Genomic DNA, 25,542 nt, shown 5'->3' with positions numbered 1-25,542 from the left:
CTGGCATGACCTCTAGTGGAAAAAAAAAATTAATTAATTAGAAATTACATCAAGCTAAATTCTATTTATGATAACATGAATAAACATTCTTTCTTACAGGCAGTTTTCTTTTAGTAACAATGATGTCCTATTTTTAGCATTACAATTGTTATTTTTGATTTAGGAACTTGGATTTTCCACAGTCCTGTTTATAGTTGCTCTTAGAGGAGAGTTTATAGTTGCAAATAACAATTGTAATGCTAAAAATAGGAAATCATTGTTACTAAAAGAAAACTATCTGTAAAAAAGAATGTTTATTCATGTTATCATAAATAGAATTTAGCTTGATGTAATTTCTAAATAATTACTTAATTTTTTTTTCACTAGAAGTCATGCCAGTAAAATAACCTGTGATCAAATTCATTGTTTCTTTACTCACTGTATGTAATGTAATTCAGCTTGTGCATTTGTATATACTCCAGATGATGATCTTAATATGAAGATCGAAACATCAGGATATTAAAAGTTATTTTTAACATGGTTGTAAAGTCCATAATTTCTAAAATAAATGCTGATCACCGTGCAACACTAAAAGAGAGGACTACTAATCAACCATTTTAAAACACGCAAATCTATTTTTTCCTCAAATATACCTTCATGTTCTTAGTTGATAAGATCAGTCAGAAGTTGGTGATCTGATCTTATTTGGGATAAGATAGTCATTTCTATGTTTAAAGAATTGTATGTATCCATAGAAACCAAGAGGCCATAAGGGAAAAAACAAACCAAGATCTGTTTACTATAATTTATCCCTGCTCAAGTTTCTTTTCAAAGCAATTATATGTTACTATATATTTATATATAGTAAAATCATTTATTGCCATTCTATTTAGCCTTTAACACTATAATAAGCTTGACAAAATAATAACTAGCCAAATGCACATAAGTAGTGAAGATCAAATTGAATGAAATTGCTTCAAAATACCTAAATTCATATATTATATAAAAGACAACGAACCTGGATGTCCTATACAGCCAATAATATCACCTCTTCTAATTTTTCCATTAATCTTTAAATATTCCTCTTCTGGAGAATAATACCTAATTTAAAATACATTTTTGATAACTTACATTCAAATAAATTCTGTAATTAATAAGAGATAAAGAATTTTAAAAAATATTCTATATTTATAGATATATATTTATATATCTAAAAATGACTTATTAAGTGCTAATAAAATTTAAAAAAAAAAAAAGAATGGAAATTAAGATTTACCAATAACTAACATTTGTGGTGACAGTGTTTGCATTTTGCTTAATATTTTCATAAAACACTCAATATGATCATATTGTTGAAGCATTATAGGAAACTCAGCCACAATAAGAAACCAAAAAATCCTACCTGAAGTCCAATATGTTCCATATTTAAAATAAATTGAAGCTGAAACTCACTTTTCTGTAGACCTTTCACAATAATAATGGGTTCTTAAAACTTTACCAAAAGAGTAAGATCCATCAGGTCTTGAAAACTACTTAAAAAACTAAACATCCTATGAAAAATATTCCTCCTAATAGCTATAAACTTAGAAGAAACTAACTGATTATCACTCTCTCTCTCTTTTTCTCATATTACCTCCTATCACTCTATCAATATGCTGTTTACCTACTTCTCACTCATATTTTCATGAAAATTCTGCAGAAAGCCATCATCATTCTTCCACTTTCTTCAAGAACATGAGTGCTGCTAATCAACATCAATTTATCCAGCTAAGTGGATATTGATGATGATTAGTAGCTGCTAACTTATTCATTTACTCTTTCATTCCATCTGTTTTTGTTCTTTGGAACTGCCTCCCTCAAAGAGCACAACCTTCAGCTGTTCAAGAAACACATCAACAGATTTATCCTTTTCTCCTGTTTACACACATTGACATACTACAAATTCTGTACATTTTTGTATAGGTTTGATATATATATATATATATATATATATATATGCAAACTCTGAAACAAGCACTATGCTCTCCAAAAGTCTAAGCAGAAATCTACAGCATTCCATGCAACTTGCAAGGAATGTTATTATTTAATAATATTTATTAAATAATAACATATATAAATATAAAGAAATATTTGAAATATTTAATAATATTTAAAATATTTCTTTGTCACTGTCTGAAAAGCAAACAATCAGGACATTGTTCTCTTTTCAGACAGTGACAAAGAAATATTTTAAATGATACAGGAAAACTTTACCATGCTTTACCATTGAATTTAAGAAGGAAAATCCCTCCCACCTATGTATCAGACTAGCTAACTCATCTTTAGTTGAAAAGTCTAGACTCAAACCCAAAACCAGATTTTTTCCAATGAAAGAGAAAAATGAAAGATAATTTCTGAAGTGTACAAAAATTATGTCACTGTTTTGTCCAAGACAGATCACCTATGGAGATAAACACCTGTATGTTATCCAAAAAATTTAAACAATGTCTCTCAAGATCCCTAGGCAGATTTTCATTTGTTTTGATATGTTTCCAATAAATCTATTCCTCCTTCCAATAAACCCAATAATAAAAATAATTTTAGTCCTTCCTGTTAAGGTTCAAAATTATCCTATAGGGTTCTACATTATGTGCAATTTAGTTCCATGTTTTCATGATGTGAACATAAAGTGACCTAACCATGCTAGGTTAGGTCACTTTATTAATAATGCTTTAAAAATTATCATATTAAATGCTTAAACATAATACAATCCATTAATAAACAGCAAGTATTACCAACTTCAACTTATTAATAGACTGTATTGCAGATTGTATTTTTACCAACAGGCCATGTAAGAGTCAAAGCTAAATAATTGGAAGGAAGCACACCCTCCTGTTAATGAATGTGGAGAACTGACTGGGGGCTTCTGACAAGTTCAACATTCATGCTGTGCACATTGGTAGTTATCCATCTGTGTACTAAACAAACAAGGATGAGCTGGTAATCTGAGACTTGGCCAACCAAATTGTATTCTGCTTTGGCTTAAGCCAAAACAAACCCTACTATTTTTGTCAATGAACCAGGACAATCGGTGAAAAGTCTGCTACTGGAACATACTCAACATCAGCTAAACTAAAGATAAGCCCCCATCAACATAAGTATCCACATAGAATAAGTCAAACTGACAGAAGAACAAGAGAAGTATGAGGTTGACATACTGGAGTTACCAAGACAAAGAAGACAAATGATAAATAACTCTATGAATGTAATAAAGGGGATGCTTAAGGGTCAAAGCTGTATAACTGAGAGGAGACCTCCACATAGCCTTTAAAGGAATGCGGAGAAATGACCAGGGCTTCTGACCTAATGTCCAATCCTCACCTTCTCGTGGTGCGCCCTGTTGGGTATCTACCTGGATACTGAATGAATGAGGATGGGCTAACAATTTGGGATTTAGCCAACCAAAGTGTATTCTTATTGGCTTAAACCAATATAGAAAATGAGGACAACATGACAAAATTTCATGCCAGCTGGGGCATCACCTGGTTAAACAAGGCCCCCGTTGTTTTCGCCAGGGGAACCAGGGCGAACAGTGAAAAGTCAGCTACTGGAACAAATCTGAAAGCACACCCCAACTTAATATCACCAGAGTTAAAGATTGGTACTATCAACATAAGAAGTCTGCAAAGAAATGGAACTAGCTGAAGAATTAGATAAGTATCAGATTGACGTAATAGGGGTGACTGAAACAAAAAAAGATAAAAACTGGTGAGATCTTTCTGAGCAATAAATACAAAATGTTATATTCAGGAAATGACAATCAAGGAAAAGGAGTCGCCATAGTATTCAACAAAAAATATGAGGCTAACCTTCTTGAATGGCAGGCAGTCTCAAGTAGAGTGATGTGGGCAAATATCAGAATGAGGAATTGCACAATGAGACTTATTTGTGCTATGGTCCCACAGAAGGGTCTACAAAGATACAAGTGGAGGAATTTTTTGATGTTTTAGAAAAAGCAACTGACACAATGAAAAAGGAAAAGTTGGTCCTTGTTGGGGATCTAAATAGCAGAGTAGGAAATGATTGTCAGACATACAAAAATATTTGGGGAAAATTTGGAGAAATGAGCAAAGCTAATAATAATGGCAAATACCTGTTGGATTTCTGCTCAGGACATGGACTGGCTATTACTAACATCATGTTCCAAGATAAAAATGTGTACAAATTGACATGGAGAGAAGAGGCAAGGAATAAGAAAAGTCTCATTGACTATGTTATTGTTGATAGTGATTTGTTTTCTCCCTGGTGCAGGACACTAGAGCGTACAGAGGATTTGAAATTGGAAGCGATCACTATTTAGTCGTGAGCAGGATAAAATTGAATTTTATTGAAAAGAATAACATGTAAGAAAGTTTTAAAGTGAATAAAAGTTGAGCAGCTCTCAGATGTGAACTGTAGACTAAAATACACAAAGATTATTCAAGAAAAAAAGAAAGAGTTTGAGAATGGGAACCAAACCTTGGAGATTCAGTTGCAAGCATTGAAGAAAACCCTGATTGATTCAGCCAGAGAGGCATGTGGTGAGGTTGTCCGCAAGGATAGAAAAATCAGAACTCCATGGTGGACACAGGAAGTTAAAGAGGCAATGAAGGAAAAGAAGAAAGCATATCAAAAGTTCCTGGCAAATAAGTCAGCTTTTGCTCTTAGAGAATACAAACACAAATGTAAGAAAGCGAAACACTGTGTAAAACTAGCTAAACAAAAGTCATGGGAGGACTTTGGCAAGAACATAGAAAATAAATATCAAGAAGGTGGTAAGATATTCTGGAGGTTGTTAAAGATGCTTAGAAATGGAGGAAAAAGTGCTGCAAAAGGAGTTAGAGATGATAAAGGTGACATGAAAACAGGAGAAAAAGATATCCTTGAAGTATGGAATAATTACTTTGAAAAACTGCTAAAAGAAACAAGCAATGATAATAACACAGTGGTAAAAAACACTGACCATGCATGCAGTCAGGAATACATATCCATACTTGAAGTAGAAAAAGCCATCAAAGGCTTGAAATGTGGAAACGCTGCAGGAGTAGACGATATTCGACCAGAAATGCTGAAGTATGGAGGTATAAGAGTCTTACAGTGGATGCACTGCATAGTTCAGAAAGACTGGACAGAGGTAAGAATTCCCGATGATTGGAGTAGAGCTCTAATAGTACTCATATATAAAAAGGGAAATAAAACTGAATGTAAGAATTACAGAGGTATTTTCCTGATGAGTGTTCCTGGCAAGATCTATGCAAGTATACTTGAGAAACAGTTGAGAAGAACTGTGGAAGAAAAGCTTGGTGAAGAACAAGCTGGATTCAGGCCAAATAGAGGCTGTCAGGATCAGATCTTCACTTTACGACAAATAGTTGAGAAAGCATGGGAATATAATAAAGATCTGTATTTAAGTTTTGTCGATTTGGAAAAGGCATATGACAAGGTGCCAAGAAAGAAGCTATTCAATACGCTACAGTTATATGGTGTCAATGGATCATTATAGCAAGCAATACTTAGTCTTTATTTGAGTTGTAAGTCAGCAGTTAGAATTGAAGGAATTACAGAAAGATGGCTTAATGTTAAATCTGGTGTGAGATAAGGATGTACATTATCTATATGGATCACATTATGAAGGAAAGTGGTATTAAACATGATATCAGAATTGGAGATGTTAATGTCAGCTCTTTGCTTTATGCGGATGATGTTATACTTCTAAATAAATCCGCTACAAGTTTGCAAGATTCCCTGACCAAATTGAATAACTGTTGTAATAGATATGGTATGAAGGTCAGTATTAAAAAGACAAAGACAATGAAAATAGGTAGAATTGTTGAAAATGTTAACTGTGTTGTGAACGGGGAACCTGTGGAACAAGTAAAACATTTCAGCTACTTAGGCATGATTTTTACTGAAGATGGTAAAATTAAATATGGAAATAGACAACAGAATAATCAACACTGGTATGGTAGGAAGTCAATTGAATAAATTCATATGGAATAAGAGAGAAATTAGTTAGTGTTCTGACTAATTTCTCTATACTTGTATAGCTGTATACAAGCAGTGTTCGAACCAGTTTTAACTTATGGATCTGAGAGTTGGGTCAGAAGTAAAACACTTACCAAAGACTAGAGACCACAGATATGAGAGTCCTGAGAAAGATTAGAGGCATGAACAGATGGCATCAATGGCAATATCATATTAAAAACGAGTATATTAGGAAAGAACTTGACATTGTCAGCATCCAGGAATGTATTTGCAGAGCTAATCTCAGGTGGTATGGTCACTTAAACAGAATGGGCAAGGAAAGATTAGCAAAACAAGTGTTCTCTGCCAGGTTGGCAGGAAAACAACCCAGAGGAAGACCAACATATAGGTGGATTGATATGGTACAAAGTGCCTTAGACGATAGAAATATAAGATCTGATAATGTTGGAGTCTTGACAAATATCAGACTGATTTGGAGGAAAATTATAGATGGGAAGTTAGTAACGATGTAAATTTTTCATGTAATACTATCATATCCTGTACACCCCTTGAGGTACATGTCAGGAGTTTGATGATGATTATGATGTAATTAGACAATGTGCCCATAATCCCACAAGGTTCTACTATGAAAGAAGTGGAATTTTTGAAGTCATTACGGGGTGTTTAAGGATCAAAGCTGTATAACTGAGAGGAGACCTCCACATAGCCTTTAAAGGAATGCAGAGAACCAACCAGGGTTTCTGACCTAATGTCCAATCCTTGCCTTCTCATGATGAGCCCAATACTGAACAAATGAGGATGGGCTGACAATTTGGAATTTAGCCCACCGAATTGTATTTTTATTGGCTTAAACCAAAATATAAAATGATGGTACAACATGACAGAATTTCATGCCAGATGGGGCATCTTCAGGTTAAACAACCCCCCCCCCCCATTGTTTTTGCCAGGGAACCAGGGCGAACAGTGAAAACAGCTACTGGAACAAATCCTGAAACACACTCAAACTCATCACCAGAGTTAAAGATCGGTACTATCAACATAAGAAGCTTGAATGGCAAAGAAATGGAGCGAGCTGAGAAAATGGATAGGTACCAGATCAACATAATAGGAATGACTGAAACAAAAAAGACAAAAACTGGTGAGATCTTTCTGAGCAATAAATACAAAATGTCATATTCAGGCAATGACAATCAAGGAAAAGAAGGAGTAGCCATAGTATTCAACACTAAATACGAGGCTAATCTTCTTGAATGGTAGGCAGTCTCAAGTAGAGTGGTGTGGGCAAATATCAGAATGGAGAACTGAAGAATGAGACTTATTTGTGCCTATGGTCCCACAAAAGGTTCTACTAAGGTAGAGGTGGAGGAATTTTTTGAGGCTTTAGAGAAGGCAATTGACACAATGAAAAAGGAAAAGTTGGTCCTTTTTGAGGATATAAAGAGCAGAGTAGGAAATGATTGTCAGACATACAAAAATATTTTGGGAAAATTTGGGAAAAGAGCAAAGCTAATAATAATAATGGCAAATACCTGTTGAATTTCTGCTCAGGACATGGACTGGTTATTACTAACACAATGTTCCAACATAAAAATGTGTACGAATTGACATAGAAAGAAGAGGCAAGGATTAAGAGAAGTCTATGAATAAGAAAAGCAAAACACTATGACAGTTTCCAAATCAATTTTAGCTTATGAAACTGAGAGCTTGGTTAGAAATAAAAAGTTCATCAAAAGACTAGAGAACACAGATATGAGATTCTGAGAAAAATTAGGGAAGCGAACAGATGGTATCAATGACAGCTTAATTAAAAATGAAGATATTAAGAAAGAACTTGACATTATAGCATTCAAGAATGTGTGTGCACACGCAAAGCTAATTTAAGGTGGCATGTAGGTGAATAAAGATTAGTAAAACAAGTGTTTGATGCCAAATCGCAAAAAAACACCAAGATCTAGGTGGTGTGTTGAAGTTACAAGTGCCTCAAAAAAAATTGAAATATAACATCTGACAATATTGCAATCCTAACAAATATTAAATCAATTTGGAAGAAAGCTAATAATAATAATAATAAATTATTATTATTATTATGAAGAGTGACCTCCAAGGAGTCAGGAACTCATTGAAGAAGGCCATACTATTCACCAATAATACAAATGTAATCATATAGTATTAGTAGGTATTATTTCTTGGAAAATTCCTATGTTACTCCTCTAAAAATAAACTATTATTTTAATGGCTAATATAGCCTACTTTTGTTTAGGAGCGCCCCTTTTTTTACAATGTTAAATGTTGTTGGCTCTTTGCCCAAAATTCTAGGGCATTACTGAAGTGTTATAAAACTAATATATGAAGAATAAAAATAGGATAAAATTTGGACATACCTTTTTTTGAATGTTGTTTTCTGTCTCCTTATTCCGGCGATGTGCCTTTGCCTTCATATGCTGTTAAGCTGTTACAGGAAAGGGTTTTTTTTTTTTTTTTTTTTTTTTTTTTTTCCAGGGGGAGGAGTAATGTGGTGGAATTATTTGAAAAAACCGGGTTTTTAATATATGTATTATGTTATTATTATTAAGGGTGGATAGAGAGTGTTTTGTGAGGGGGTGAGAGAAGGATCTGAAGATAGAAATTATTTTTTGGGGGAAGAGGAGGGATTTAAGGGACAAAATCAGGGGTGGGAGTGACAGGGTGCGAGCTGTTTTGTCAACTGTCGTCTTCGGAACTCATGGGAGAAGTGGATGCTATGTCATGTCATCTTGTTCATCAGTTGATATAGCATCCACTTCCCCCACGAGTTTCAAAGATGACAGTTGTCGAAACGGCTCAAACCCCCTCACTCCCACCCCTGATTTTGTCCCTTAAATCCCTCCTCTTCCCCCCCCCTCCAAAAAAAATAATTTCTATCTTCAGATCCTTCTCTCACCCCCTCCCCCTCCCAAAACACTCTCAACCCACCCTTAATAATAATAATATTATACATATATTAAAAACTCGGGTTTTTACAAATAATTCCACCACATGCCATTAAAATAATAGTATATAGTATTAGTATTGTGTACATCTCATAAAAGGATGCATCACGAATTTGATGAATTTTTACCAAATTGAAAAATTCTAAAAATCAGGGAGAAATATATAATAATTAGGAGAGCAGAAAATGAGTGAAAAATTGGAAGTTTCCCAATTATTATATAAGTTATGAAGTAAGCATATACTACAAAGCATTTTATATACACAACATAAGCAATAATTTCAAGATGCTTAAAACTTTCACATCTTCGCTGAACAGAGTATATGCCATTTGCTCCAATTCCAAGGTTCTTCACCAAGAACTGAGCACTATCCAATTCATCATACTAAAGAAAGGCTTCACCTCAAGGAAGTTTAATGCATCCTGGACATTTACAAGCCTAACCATAAGAACTCTGAACCTGCATGGTGAGTCCCTATTCCAGGCAGGCATCTCAGAGGCAACTGTAAAGATTCTGAAAAGATACAGTTTAGTTCTTACATTCTTCCCTATTGACAAAATCTCCTCTTGGTTACCATCCATGAAAGATAAATAGCCCCATCCCCCACTCTCAGTACTTTGAACAAACATGAAATTCGGTCAAAAAACAACAAGACCCAATCACATATCAACAACAATAAATGTGAACAATTTGGCCTTGCATGAAGTGGACACTGACTACAATATTCTTTGTTCCAATACTTGCTTTTTACATCAGTGACAGTTGGGTTTGAGCAGTTATTTAAAGAGTACTAAAGCAATTCTATACTGCTCAAATTTAAATTGGAATAAATGTCTATCCACTGCCAAGATTTGGGAGAGTCTTGTCCTCATAAACGACAAACAATAATGTACTTCTCTTCTTTCCCCCCACTTTTAATATAACATAAAAAGGGTTTCTTCTAGAGCCTGGGTTTCTTCTAGATAGGGAGGAGATGGAGAGGATCCAGTGGCAAGTGACCAAGGTGATAACAGGTCTATGGAATGAACCTTATGAGAACAGCTTGAAGATTTGTGGGCTGCAGAAATTGGTTGATAGGTGGAAAAGGGGGGGGGGATATGATTGAGACATTCAAATTACTTAAGGGTTTCTATAAGATTAATTCAGAGGATATTTTTGAGAACAGGACTGGTGGTAAGAGGACTAGGGGCCATCCATGGAAGCTGGGCAAGAGTGTCGTTAGTAAGGGTGTTAGAGCTAGGTTTTTTACTTTTAGAGTGGTAAATGAGTGGAATAAGCTGCCAGAGTCTGTTGTGGGTACTATGACTGTGAATGAGTTTAAGGGAAAGTATGATAGATACTGTGTGAATGTCAAATAGTTGTGATGGACATGATGTTCAGGGTCTCCCTCGATGAGTCTAAGGACTCTTTGGAGTTGCCCGTAATAATAATAATATATAATGCAATGTCATTCAATCATTTTATTTATCTAAATTTTATTAATTTACTGTATTTCAAAATTATTTTAATTTTAGCTTTAATTGCAACCTCATTTTATTTTGTAACCACCTGTATTGGTGGCACTCTAGCATGTGGCTTAGCTCTGTAAAATAGAATTAGCATTCTTTGTTCTAGCTTCACTTTGTGATTGTGCTAATGCACTTAAGATGTCCTGTTAATTTCTTGCAGAAATATTTGCAATAATAAAAATTATTAATCCTTATTCTTATAAATACATGTGTCTAATAATCATCACCAAATCACCACACAAGAGCCATTAAAACCCATTCAATATAAAAAGAAATACCTGGGAAAGTGGTATGAGTAGTAGAAGGTTTTGTGAAACCGTCACAAATATGCTTAATATTTCGGTCCCCAAGAAATATTTAGAAAAGAAATTGGACTTTTTTTTTTTTTTTGATACTTTTAAAAATCCTTTAAGAAAAAAATTTAGTCCAGAACACACAATTTCAATTTTTTGATCCTAAATAAGTTATACAAAAAAATTAAGGATACTCACATTGCATTAGCCATAACTTGGAGTTTCACTCCTTCTCCCCTCAAATCATAAAAGATAAGCTTAGTTCCTGACTCTCTTTTGGCATGAACTCGACCAGCAACGCTATGTGTTTCTGAATCCAAGATCTGTCCAACTGGTAAATCATTAAATTTTTCAATAAATTCAACCAATGATATTGAAACATGAAATTTATGAGGATATGGATGGTCATTTGCAGCCTTAAGCTGTGCAACAGCTTGTGTTCGTAACTTGAAATATTCCTAGATCATACAAAGTTAAAAGATCACATCAGAATTTTGTATAATTTGGAACAGACATATAGCTTGATCGTTTTATAAATCAGAAATGAAATAATTGATTTCTTTTCTTATAATTATTAAAAGTACATGTTACATAACTCATGTTATTTACAGAAAAAACAATTAAAAAATAGCAATCCCACGGTATTTCATGCAGATCTTGAAATCCTACAAATTTGAATAATCTGCAATACAACCAGCATTTAAGATGAAAAGTTCTTTTTGCTGACTACAGTATGATATACGATTCATAAAATTCAAATGCATTTAACTCCTAATTGTCTGTGAGTTTCTGGAATATACTACTGGTAGATTAAATTCTTTAATCTCTAAGAAATTTTAGAAAAGAAACTGAACTTTTTTTTTTTTTTACATTTTAAAAATCCTTAAAAATAAATCTGCTAATGCCTTTTATTTCCCCAACAGGCAGTAGGCAAGGCTTGTTTTAGCCCTATCTAACTTTTGAAAACTGAGGGGACATTTTAATCTCCAACAGTAGGCCAATCAGAGATAGCTGGCCAAAGACTATCACTAATTTTATACACATACCAACCACTGAATTAGAAACCTTTATGCAGATGTTATGTAAACATCATTTATGAAGTATATATGCAAAATACTTGTCACATACGTCACCATGTATTTTAAGCAACTATTTAGGAAAATGCTGTTAGTCAGTAATAGTCAACAGTGTTGATCACAATAGGGAAAAAAAATGATCTTTTGGAGTTCGATAAAGGGCTTATTGTAGGTGCCCATCTGGCTGGAGCCAAACAGCAGAGCTGACTGGTTTCACAAAAGGTGAGATATCCTGGGTGTTTAATTAGTGGAAAAATATTCCATATTGCTTGTCTAAGAGGTGTAACTGTGACCCTAAGAATGTGATCCAGTCAGGAATAAGACTGCCATCATCTGAAAAGGCTTGTATGGACAAACAGAACTTTCTGTGTGCAGCAATTGACCTGTTAAATTGTAATATCTATTGTTAAATCGTTAGTTGTTTCTTATTATACATTAGTTTACTGTTTCTTGAATCTATCCTTTTTGCTTACTTAAAACCTTATACAATCAAAATCCTACCGGCTGCTCTATTGTTATGTCACTGTTCTCGCTATATTATATCTTGTTCTACCTCTATAATAACCTTCCTTCTAATCTACTGTCGTGCCCCTAAAATATTAATTCAGATTTATTTCCTCTTTGGATATTGGCAAAATTTATATTTTGCTGCGCCAGCCAATATCCTATAACAGAAGACTCTTGTTCAGGGAAATAATTCAAAATTCAAAAGGATACACACAATATTTTATCTCACACTAGTGCTGTGCAGATTCAGTTAGCAGTCGTAGACCGAATCTCGCTTAAGCAATTATATCTAAATTCCTTCCCGCCAAAAAGGTTCTATTTTATAAGTGGTGGTTTGAATTCGTAATCAGGCATAAACTCAGGTATAAGGTACAAAACATGTTTATTAGAAAACATAAAACATTTACAGTTATGTAAGTTAAAATACTCAATGGATCAAAATTCACTCTAAGTTAAGGATTATACTAGATCACAATGAATCTGAGTAAGTTAAATCCTTCAATTATGAAAGGATAAGATTAGGTTTAAGCATAATACTACTACTATATAATTCCTTTCACGAGTTATTCACAGAACATGCATTGAACACTTTCATTAATACTCTATCAATAATTATCTTAATTCTAAATTTCATTTAAGCAAGCCTAGCCATTCACAAATTACTGCCTATTAACAACTCTTCTTTGTTCCACAAGGGCTTAATTAATTCAGTCAAATTCTCACTAAAAGTTCTCTACTAGTGTCCTTTAGTTACAATGCACACAAATTTCTTATTCTTCTAAACAAATTTTAACATAGAACAAAAACTCTTACATTACTGGATCTTTTCAGATTTCATGCTGCCATCTCATATAGGTCTGGATTACCTTACTGCATATTCTTCGGCTGTCTTTACGCCTGGCGATGTACTACGCTTTTTCTTCTAATCATTTCCAACTGTTGCGTGCTGTCTACCGCTCTGCAGGAAACTTTCTCCAATGGGACATTCTGCTAAGGCTCAATTCCACATAGTCCGTCGTATCGCGATCAGCTCCGCTTGAAAATCTTCAAGCAATCTCAAGAAAAGAACCTGCCGTCCGTCATTACCGTAGTCGACCCATCACTCTCTCATAAATCCTCCGACCAACTCCCCATAAAACTCGAATCCGGCACCCAAAGATCAAAAGGTCAAAAAGCCCTCTAAAATGGTGTGCTTCATCTTTTATTCGCCCTATTCAGGTGCCCTCTATTCGATGTGGTTTTCACTCACGAACCGCATCGTTCATGCCCCTTGGGTGATCCTACACTCTCCCTAACCTGTCAGGTTACATTATTCTAGGTAGCCACTCTGACGTCATTTTTCCGCGTAGGTATAGCCTCCATCACTATGCTAGACTCGTACAGATTATACGCGATTATTCCAGATTACTACTTATAATTTTTCTCAGAATTTCGCAATGTACTAGACAGCTTACATGGGAATTACAAATAACCTAACAATAACTCTCATTATATGGCACACATGGACTACACATTATTACAAAACATAAAACAATACTTCATAATTATTAGCTGATGTGCAGATATCTCCTTAATTAGTAGTAGTTATCATGTTAAATTCTGAATAAAGAATTTACTTGTAAAGCTCTCCATTCAGGATCTAACAGACCGAAACATGCAATGAAGGTTGTTCCCGACCCATACTCCACTGAACTATACAAGAAATTGAAGAGGAGTGGTACTGGCAATCACATGCCTATATGGAAATCAACGATTTCTGCAAAGAATCGAAAGTTCATCTACAGTGAGGTCAGGAACACCATGACTGGACATTGGAAGACTGGGGAAAAAAAGTCATGTAGTCCAATGAGTCATGGTGCCTTATTCTATGCTGAAAGTGCACCATGATCTTATTCTTATGTTATGTTTACATAACATAAGAATAAGTTACATAACTCAAGGCTCTGATAGTGGCATCACAGTGTGAGGCATGTTCTGTTGATATAGAATGGGCCTCCTGATATTGCTGGAAGGTTGGATGTCATCCAAGGAATATCTGAACATTGCTGCTGACCAAGTTCATCCTGTAATGTTGACATTTTATCCAGCATTGTTGTTTCATGAACAACAATGCTACTGTCCATCACACAAGAATGATTCAGCATTGGTTCAGTGAACATGACAGTGACTTCCACCATCTTCCATGGCCACCACAAGTCTGAATCTAAACTCACTGAGAATGTATGGGACAGGTTAGTAAAACATATCAGGGAGCCTCTTCCATCAAATCTGAGCCAGTTGGACTTTTTTTTCTGTCTGGGGTACACCTGGCATGTTGTAGACATAAATGCAGTCTAAAACCTTGTGGAATCTATGCCAAACTGCATCTGTAATTCAGGCTAAAGGAGGTCCAACACAGTATTAAATAAAAGAGTTTCTAATTCAGTGGCCAATATGTGTATGTGGCATCCAGTGAAGAGAGGCAGCTAACAAATGCCACCATATTGGGGTCCCTAATCATAACACTATTTATTGTCCAAAACAGTGTAGTTCTAGGATCAATTTTCTTGAGTTTACAGGATGAAAAACCCAGTTTCTGGGAGAAAAAAATCCACTTGCCCATGCCAGAGATTGACAATCTTGGGAACGATCAAAAAAAAGGCTTAGAAAAACATTCTTCTTTTTCTAAATTCCTCAACGACTAGAACTGAACTTAGATCATCTTCCTTCAGGCAGCCCAGATGTGGACGCACACACACCACTTCCACTGAGCTACACAGGCGTGACATAGCTTAAAAAAAAATTAAAAAATAGTATACAACACAAAAAAAATCCTTTAAGATCTTTTAATCCTTTAAAAATCCTCTAAGGAAAAAATTTAGTAAATAGCACAAAAATTCAAAGGTACATACTCTGCCAAGTTATGCCTGGAGATGAGTGGTAAGGTGGTGTGTGTGTTGTGTGCACGTGCGTGCATGCATTGAGGGGGGGGGGGTTAGGCCACATCATGGCATGGAGACTGGTTTTTTTCTGTATGGATGTCATGTCCAAGAGTATATTTTCTCACTGCACATCCCTACTGTGTCCTTCCATGTAATCATGATTAAACTTATAGAGACTTGACAAAAATAAATACCCTCCAACTAATTACAAAAAAAAAGGGTACATCACAACCAATCATAACATACAAGCCAATACAGAATCTCCTCACTAAAAACTCACTTTCACAGTTACTTTAATAACATTCATGGCATTAACACAAACATAAATGCCATTCACCATCACTTGCAGCCTTCCAGACCAGACATCTTACTCCTGACAGAAATCCAGATTGCAGCTACATCTACTACTACTGCCCACCTCCAATGCCTATACTACACACTTCCCAATTCCTTTCACCAGAAATACTCTTGATATCTTTTCTACCAGTTCTCCTTCCAGATACACCACAGAAGTCACCTCTCCTCTTGGCAACTCAGACCAAAATCTTGTATAGGTTTTTTCCTCTCACAAAACACCCTTCTTCAAATCACTCCAAAACACGCATCCTCTGGCACTACAAAAGCACCAATTAGGATGACCTCCAGAATTCATACACTTCCTTTCCTAGGTCTGACTACTGTTTCTGCTCATCCGACCCTGACACCTTCTCCTAACGAGTCACAGAAATTATCTCCTCACTGGTATGAAGGACTTCATCCCCTATTCAATCCATCAAAAGCCTCATCTGCTTTCCAAGCCCTGGTTCAACAGAAAGTGCATCGAAGCATTCAAAGAAGAAAAAATTCGGCCTACTTCAGGTGGCTTGCATCAAGAACTCCAGCTTCATATTCCACTGATACCAAAGCATGCAACGTACGCAAAACAGTCATCAGCAGCTTCAAATCAGACTTTATAAAGGCCAGCATCAGAAAATTTGGAGGATGTGCCTTTTGGCCCTTGCTAAGGCCACTGAAACAATTTCTGCTCACCTGCACATCCACCTCTCTCATCCTGATAGCAGCACTATTACTTGACAAAGCTGACCTCTTGGCTTCTCTCCTTTCCTCAAATTTGTGCATAGATGATCAAAAGAAACTGCCTCCTACTAAGCACTGGACTCCAAGTGCTGTATGTCTCCTGTAGTTTTTTGACAAAAAGACATCAGAAAACTACTAAATAATTTGGACATTAAAAAGTCTTCTGGTCCTGATGGCATCTTTCCAATTGTTCCAAAACATTACACTGGAGCGTAATGTTTTGGAACGATTGTAGAGATGATGCAGGACATCATCACTACAATCTATTATACATAGCTAGTACTTATCCCATCTTATGAAAGCAATCTCATATCCAGTTATCCCCCCCCCCAAAAAAAGGGGAAATAGAAGCCTACCGTTAAATTAGTGACCAACTGCCATCTCCAAAATAATGGTCACCAATAGCCAACTTCTCATTACTTAGAGGCCCACCAATTAATCAGTAACCACCAGTATGTATTCCACCATTCAAGATCAGCAACTAACTTAAAATTATATTCTTATGATATAATAAGATATCATGATAACATCATGATAATATTATGATACTCAAAATGACAAGAAATTATATTCTTGGTTTCATCCTTTATCCAAGTGTAAGCAAACAAAATTTGTGCATGAAGTAACTTCATAACAGGATAACTCGTATACAGAGGCTAACGACTTCACATCAATTGAAATGGCTTCCTCAGCATTCAAAAAACTAGGCACTCTCTTCATTCAACATGCCATGTTACACCTGCTCAACTCTTAACTATATACAAATCCTAGAAGTATGTATCTGCTCCATAAAACATTCTCAGCATGTGCTATTACTATGTATAAGATAATCTTGATATGTTGCCTTTTAAGATTTTTAAAAACAATTAAAGGATACACAAAAATGGACCATATAAGAAATGAAGACTTCAGAAAAAACTAGATATTTATAACATAAATGAAAAGATCAAGGAATATAGAGAGAAATGGAAAGAACATCTATTTTAGGATAGACTGTAGATAAACACAGACCAAAGGGAAAGAGAGAAAGAAGAAGACCAGCAACAAGATGGAAAGACCAATGAAGCCAGAACAGGCAAATGCCTAATCCTTGAAGAGAAGAAGAATAAGGTTGCCTGTCATCTGCTTGCTTGCTTGCTTTTCTAAGTAAATGTTTTTTTTCCACTATTTTATCAGGTTTATTTTTATTGTGAACATTTCTAATGATGTAAGGTTATTTTTATCATTGGTATTGGCTTTTTTTTCATGGTTTATTTCTGTTTTTGAAATTCAATATTTTTGAAACTTGCCACACAATGGTTTGGCTTCTGCTTAATGCACATTGATCGCCAGAGTGACATCACATCCAGTGAAACCATCAATGCATAGCTTACTAGTCATGGTTTTGCTTGCTTCTCTGTTATTGGAAAGCAGGTTAGCATTGTATACTTTTACCAAGCTCGATAACAACAACTCTGAATGTGAATTGCAGATCCAAACACGCAAACAGAAAAATAATCAAAAAAGTTTAAAGATTTTAATAAAAAAAAAAAATTACAGAGATTAAGATGAGAAGAGATAATAAAATAAGTAAAGGTGGAATGATGGAGAATCAGTTATATAAATTTATAAAGAACAATACAAAACTGGCAATATGCAAGAAAGGGTTAAATTAGGATTGGAGGGATAAGTAATGACAGCAAATCACAAATACAAGTCTTGAGAAAAATGAGGTGAGTGAACATATGCTACCAATGGTGGATCCATCTTAAAAAAAAAAACGCTATCAGAAATAGATATCATCAACATTCAAGAAAGTAAGGAAAATGAAAAATTAGCATAACAGGTTTGAAGCAAAAATAGCAGGGAAAAAACCTAGATGGAAAACAACATGAACCAATGAAATTAGGAACTTCAGAAGACAAAAAAATACTAATCAAGTCACATAAATAACAAATAGACCAATTTGGAAGAAAATTATTGATAAGAAACTAATAATGAAACATTTTGTTGGATTATCCCAATTTCTCATCACTAGAAAATTATGACATTAGATATACCCTTAAAATGAGGCATTTGACATTCATTTCTTTAAACTATGTTTCCTGCTAGCTAAGCAAAAAAAAAAAAAAGTGCAACATAAAAAGCTTACTAATAAAATACAGCAGTTGACTTAATGATTGGAAGCATTTATTCTTTACTGGTATATGTATTAAGTACAACCAATCCGTTCCATTAACATCTTTAAAGCTATTGCTTTCTTTTATTTTTTAATTTTATTATTTTAATATTTTAATTTAATTTTATTTTATTTTAATATTTTAATTATTATTATTACGTGACACCTCTAGGGAGTCCAAAGACTCATCGAGGGAGGGTACCTACTCTACAACTCTCTGTCTCCCACTCAGTTCACCAACACCATCTGCCGCCTACCACCACTGCCAGGATTTCCACAGACAATCACAAACATCCATGCCCACAGCAGGATTTGAACCTGCAGCCTTTTGGCTGGAGAGTGGATACGCTAACCACTTGGCCAACCAGGCCGGTGAATGCAAGAAATAATTTTTTTATTATTTTTAATAAGAAGAACTGAAAATAAGAATTTATAAGTATGTAAGTCTTATCCATATAAAGTGAACCTACTATTTAACATATCAGGACAACTTACATTTGGATCAATAGTCTCCTCCTTGTTTTTCTCCTCTTTGTTTTCTAGTTTCTGTTGCTCTTGTTCTATGAGTCTTTGCTTTTCCTTTTCAGCTTTCTCTCTAGATTTTTGTTCAGTCTTTAGCCGCCTTTTCAACTCACTAAAAAAAATAATTTCAAATTTTGCTAAATACTACGATGTCACTTCACTTTAATATATAAAAAGCATAATTTAATCATACTGAATACTAACAAAAATATTAATGAAAATAGATAGAAAATAAACAGTGCACTTACAAAATAGAAATCAACCATAGTTATTGTAGCATATTATAGAGAAGAGGAACATTTTGCATTTCTAAGTGTACTCAGTTTTAATATAGATATTTGTGCACAAATATCTATATTAATAAAGCTGTATCTATATTATATCTATATTGTGGGATAGTAGTTAGTTTTTACAGATATAAGAAGTAACACAGCTGAAAAATGCTAGTGTATAGCAATACTCATTAAAATACACTGGATGTTTAAAATTCTTAAATAATGTTTTAGGATTCTGTAAAAGTAAAATTTTGAATAACTATGATTAGATTTGAAATTCTGTATTAGAGAACAGTATGAAATCCTTGTGGCAACACTGACAGCCAGTCGGTCTGCATGCATACATACATACATACAATCAATAAAGCAATCAAGTAGTCGTCAATCCTAGAACACTTAACTAGAACAAAAAATGTGATAGCAAAAAGGTGACTTGCATTTTTTCGTATGTGTATTTTAGTTGAAATCCTAGCCTTGAAATTGCATTGGGTGATTTTTTTTTTTTGTTTCTCTGTTTGTGTTGTTTTCTAATGCCTCGAAAGCATTTAAATAAATGTTACAGTAGTCATCAAACTTAAACTATTCTTACATGTTTGATGGAAACAGAAACTTTACCATCACCATAAGCCTTCGTTTTATCTTTTAGCCATTCAAATCAGACTTTCAGGCCTATTACTGCTTATTAGTTTATAAATACATTTTTATTTCATTCAGATAGCTTATCAGAAACAAGCTCACATGGGAATCTCACAAAGCATGGAGATGTCACATACTGAGAGGGCCTGTGTAGCTCAGTGGATGTGGCGTTTGCACACCACCGTGCTTGGCCGCACGAAGGAAGTCTTGGTTTCGAGTCTAGTCGGCGACTAGAGGAAATTTTTCTAAGCCTTTTTTTTGGTTGATAGGCGGAGGAGGGGAGATATGATTGAGACATTCAAATTACTGAAGGGTTTCTATAAAATTAATTCAGAGAACAGGGCTGGTTTTGGGAGGACTAGGGGACATCCATGAAAACTGGGCAAAAGTGTAGTTAGTAAAGGTGTTAGAGCTGGGTTCTTTACTTTTAGAGTAGTGAATGAGTGGAATGCGCTCCCTGAGTCTGTGGTGGATGCTGTGACAGTGAATGAGTTTAAGGCGAGGTATGATAGATACTGTATGAATGTCAAATAGTTGTGATGAATATGATTTGGGGCCTCCCTCGATGAGTCCAATGACTCCCTGGAGTTGCCCGTAATAATAGTAATAGTAATAATAGTAATAATAATAGTATGGTAGCATCACCATCCTATGCGAGCAGAATATAAGGCAAATTTATGCATGAAAAAATAATATAAAATATTATTATATGACATCTCTAAGGAGTCCATATGGTACAGGCAGGTAGATTGGTGACCATCCACTTAGAGGAACACAAATCACATATGCAATCATGACTATGGTCAATTCTCGCCTGGCAGACCATGTACTGGATACAGACCACAGAATATCCTGGAAGAAAACCACCATGCTCCACCATAGCAAATTTAAGAAGGAAAGACTGTTTTTAGAATCTGCAGCAGCACTCAGAAATCAAATGAATTTAAATAAATACAGATGCATAAAACTTCCCATAATTTGGGAAACAATAATTGTCAGAGGTCCCACTTTACATCCTAGGCCATCTACAAATGCCTATAGAAGGTGCACCACCTAGATAGGACTTCAGAGTCGCCCACGAATCTGCAGCAGCACTCAGAAATCAACTGAATTTAAATAAATACGGATGCATAAAACTTCCCAAAATTTGGGAAACAATAATTGTCAGAGGTCCCACTTTACATCTTAGGCCATCTACAAATACCTATAGAAGGTGCACCACCTAGATAGGACTTCAGAGTCGCCCACGTTTCATTTAGTATTGTGTTGTCTTTGTGTGTGTGTATTACAAGAATTATTTGTAATCCCTGAAAATATCCTTTCCTAGTGCTGTATATATTCCATTAAACCTCCAACTTGATGACCTTTAAAGAGTCTAAGAACTCAATGTGGGAGGGCACTCCACTCTACATGACCTCCACAATCACTATCCACCATCTGCTCACAACACTACCTACCATCCATTAAGAGTACTTTTGTCTGTAAATTGTATGTTCAGTGGCCACCTACAAATTTGCTCTTAAATCCTGTTCACATAAGATGACATAGGTTTCATCATCAGAAACAAGCTTACATAGGAACCACACAAAGGAGATGTCACACAGCTTGGTGGCTTCACGATCCTATATGAGCATAAAATAGGCAAAGTTATGCTTGAAAAAATAAATAAATAATATATAATATATATTATTATGTGACACCGCTAAAGAGTTCAAGAATATAATGTGGAAGGACGCTCAACACAACCTCCATCAACATGCACAATCACCATCTACCATCTGCTCACAAAACTAGCTACCACCATTAAGAGTATTTTTTGTCTGTAAATTATGTGTTTAGTGGCCAATTTGCTCTTATACAGAGTGAAAAACCCAAGTTTCCAGGAGGAGGAAAACATGTTATCTCCATATGAGATAAGCTAACTCATCTTCAACTGAAATAAAGTCCACAAAGATTATTATTATGTGACACCTCCAGAGTGTCCAAAGACTCATCGAGGGAGAGTGTGCGAACAGCATTGAACGCTTGACCCCTTTTCAACTACTAACGGCGCTCAAAGTTCCTCTTTTTGCGAGCCATTAGTAGCAGAGGCTCTACCAATCAACCAACCTTTCCTCTTGTCACAATTAAAATTAAAATCGGGTATTTTTTAATCTAAGAGAACAATGCCCCATTGTTTTTTACAACTGTGCTATGAGGCATCAACCATTTAAGTTTAGACAGTTTGTGTACTATCTTAAATTAAAATAAACAGAAAAATTGACAGTAACTAATGAATGTATAACACTAATATTCTGCATTTGAAACCGACCTACTGCATCAAGTGAAGTCATGATACAATGGACAAAATGTGTAGAATGTGAAAAAAAAAAAAAAAAATTCTTATTTTTAAATACTTGAAATAAAAATAATAAACCCACAAGTTTGAATTCAGATTTTCTAATATAACTTTTCAGTGATAATTCTGAGAGTGTACTATCAGTGCTCTGGAGTTAGAAATGTTATCCGTTTTATTATCATTTTAGTAGTAATTCAGTCTTGTAAATGTGAAAAGATATATATTTTTAAACTATGATTTTTTACTGAGTAAATAATCTCTTTTTTCTTTCTTTTTTTTTTTTTTTTTCAGAAGTGCTAATTTTTTCTTTGCCATATTGAAGTTTGGCATCATCCATTTTATGTAATGCAGACAAGAAATGGTATTTGAATATCCCCTATTTTTTTTTCTTTTTTTAAGGAGGAGGGGGGGGAGACATTGGGTCAGCAAGATTAATCAGGGAGAAATCGGGAATATATGGATACTCTACAAGAGATAGAACGAAAGATGAAAGTAACCAAAACAGAAATTATTATATATGGATATTGTTAAAGGAACCTCTTTTTTTTTTCTTTTTTTTGTTGTTGTTGTTTTTTTTTCCTGTCAAACTTTTATTATCGTCTAATTTTAAATTTTAAAAAACGTAGCAAAAGAGAAAAAGAAGTAAAGATTTTTAGCAGAGGTTTACCAAATTGACAATTTAGCCTACTGGAAAATAGTTGAAATAACTTATCGCTTCTAGAGGACCACGTGGTAATTTAACCAAACCATAATAACCAAACCTTGCTTTTAGCCATCAGGAAAATTATATTACAACAAAAATATGCGCCCCTCAGGAAAGGCAAACATAACTTTAAACACTCACTTTTTACTAATTTTTTCTTCACTATTCTCCATCCTTATTGTATTATACAAACAGTTGACAAACACAAAAACAAGCAGAATAGTTCAACAAAGTGATGAAATTGCCGGCTGTGTGGCGTTTACTTCCCGCTTTGCAACACAACAAACTAGCCCAAGTAGCAAAGAGTTATTATTATACTTAATACCGTTAAATAGGAATTTATTGTTATTTTTTTAAAAGTTCCTCGAATCACACTGCCTGAGATTTCGTTAATTTGGCCCAAAGAATATTCTTCTCAATTTCTCACTGTATTAAAATTGAAACGCAACGTACAAAAAACAAGGCCATAAACAACATCAGCAAATTGTCGTGTAAACTTGGGTGTAAACATTTATGGATAACTATAGAAATATCCAGGGTCGCCGCCAGATTAGATCGCGCCCTGATGCAAACAATTAAATAACGCCCCTGATGGATTATAAGAGACAAAAGTATAACAAAATCTCTAACTGCTATTTTGTTTACATAATACTACGATTAGTTGCTAGATCAAACAATCTTTCTTGGGTCATTGCTGTTCGCAAATAATTTTTAATCAGTTTAAGCTTGGAAAAACTTCTTTCTGCACTTGGTACGTAAACAAGGCGTAGCGACGGCGCCTACCGCAATATGGCTGAACGTGCCCTTGTTAAGTCGAGACCACCTCTATGCTACACCCTGTCGACGGTACTGGAAATATCATAACCATACAGCGAAATCCAACAGTGCAGAGGGACACAAGAAGGCTCTAAAGCGTATAAAATATTCTGAAAGTCTCGAAGGGCTACTGCAAGCCTGTTGTCAGGAGTCCCAAAAATAATGGGCAATGTGACCAAAAGAAAATTATACTTGGCAAGTATCATTTTGAATTATACTTGTGCGTGCATGCGCGCGCGCGCGCGCGCGCGTGTGTGTGTGTGTGTGTGTGTGTGTGTCAGTCCAATGGATAAGGAAGTTCAAAGTAAAAGAAAAATCGCTGGTTTGACCAAACTTAAAATATATGTCAAGGCTACTTCAAGATTCAGTGGAATAATGCTACTAAAAATGTCTGATGTTTGAATATTGGGCATTTTCATTGGACATTGGAAAGAAATACAAAGAAAAAAGTGATCAACATACCCAGGAGCAGTACAAAGCGCGAGCATTGTACTGCTCGCGCTTTGTACTGTTTGACTAGTATGGTAAGGACAAATCAGGTTATGAGAGAGAGAGAGAGAATTAGCCAAACAGGACAAAGTAAACCCAAAAGGGTTTTTTCCTTATGTAGAAAGCAAGATGGAAAATGCCTATGATAAAATGACTTAAAACAGTGCTCATGGTAGGAAGGGGTTGAACTAAAATAAATAGTTGAGTTGCTGAGTGATCATTTTGAAAAGATGTATCATCCAAGTCGTGATTTTACAGTTGCTGATATTACAGAGATTTATATCAGTGCCGTAAAACGAGGGAGTGGCGAAAGAGGCGCCCGCCACGGGCGCAACTGGGTTTGGGGCGCAAAATGTAAAAAATAAAAATAAATAAATAGATATAAAAGTCAGCTATTTTATATTGTATTTTTAAATTTCGGCATTACGCGCTTTAGACACACAAATTCTGCAACACACTGCAACTCATTTTGATGGGGGTTAATAGTAAGTATTTAACATTGCATTTAGTAAAATTTAACTAGTTACATTCAAATTTTTTAAAGTTTTTGTTATTTATTAGTTAAGGGTTGCAAGTTAGACACTTGCCACGGGCGTTTCATACCCTTGTTACTGTACTGATATCAACATTCAGGTAGATTAACAGCAGGTATTCAGCATATTGGAAAAATATGAACGTGAACACAGCAGCGGGAATGGATGCCACATAAGATATTAACTTTGGAGATACCGTTAAAATAATAATAATAATTTATTTTTTAATTTTTTTTATTGTTCTTTCAAATATTTACATATGCACAATGATCATCTATTCAGTATATTATTTTACAAGGTTCAGCACTTTGTGCTACATATAATGAGATTTAAATAGTAATGATGATAACAGTTTTTTTATATATAACAATCATAATAATAATTTACAATTACAGTATATTGTTCAGAGTTACATAAGTTGTATAATATTACATGTTGTGGTTTACTATTTTTTTTTTTCAAATTTGAAAAGGTGTGATTATACAACAGTATTTACACATATGCAATCTGAATATTATGTGTCCTTATTTTCACAAACATTCGGTGTAAACTCATGATTTACTTTTAAAATAATTTTTTTTTTTATTTTTTACATTGCATACATTTGTTACAGTTATTATATACATTACATCATTACATACATTTGTTACAATTATTATATACATTACATTCATTTGTTTACATATGATACATTACTTACATTTGTTTACATGTGATATTTACAGTACGTACATTGGTT

General features: G+C 34.6%; 1 protein-coding gene across 1 annotated transcript in view; it reads right to left on the bottom strand.

The window, feature by feature from the left end:
- The window catches only part of LOC150103145 (lysine--tRNA ligase-like), a 199,946-nt gene extending 176,718 nt beyond the window's left edge, over positions 1-23,228 (bottom strand). Inside the window, exons 1-4 of the mRNA XM_090398349.1 lie at positions 23,107-23,228; positions 18,987-19,125; positions 10,951-11,210; positions 998-1,080 (exon numbers count right to left, since the gene is read on the bottom strand). Of these exons, the coding sequence (XP_090254475.1) occupies positions 998-1,080; positions 10,951-11,210; positions 18,987-19,125; positions 23,107-23,138 (514 nt within the window). The 5' untranslated portion in view covers positions 23,139-23,228. The remainder of the gene's footprint in view (positions 1-997; positions 1,081-10,950; positions 11,211-18,986; positions 19,126-23,106) is intronic.
- Between the last annotated feature and the right edge of the window lie 2,314 nt (positions 23,229-25,542).

Source organism: Typopeltis vanoorti, chromosome 9 (genome assembly GCF_054136105.1).
Source record: "Typopeltis vanoorti isolate ZY-2024b chromosome 9, IOZ_Tvanoo_1.0, whole genome shotgun sequence".
NCBI classification, from domain to species: Eukaryota; Metazoa; Arthropoda; class Arachnida; order Uropygi; family Thelyphonidae; genus Typopeltis; species Typopeltis vanoorti.
The sequence above is the reverse complement of the archived record's forward strand: the minus strand, read 5'-3'. Positions and strand labels throughout refer to the sequence as shown.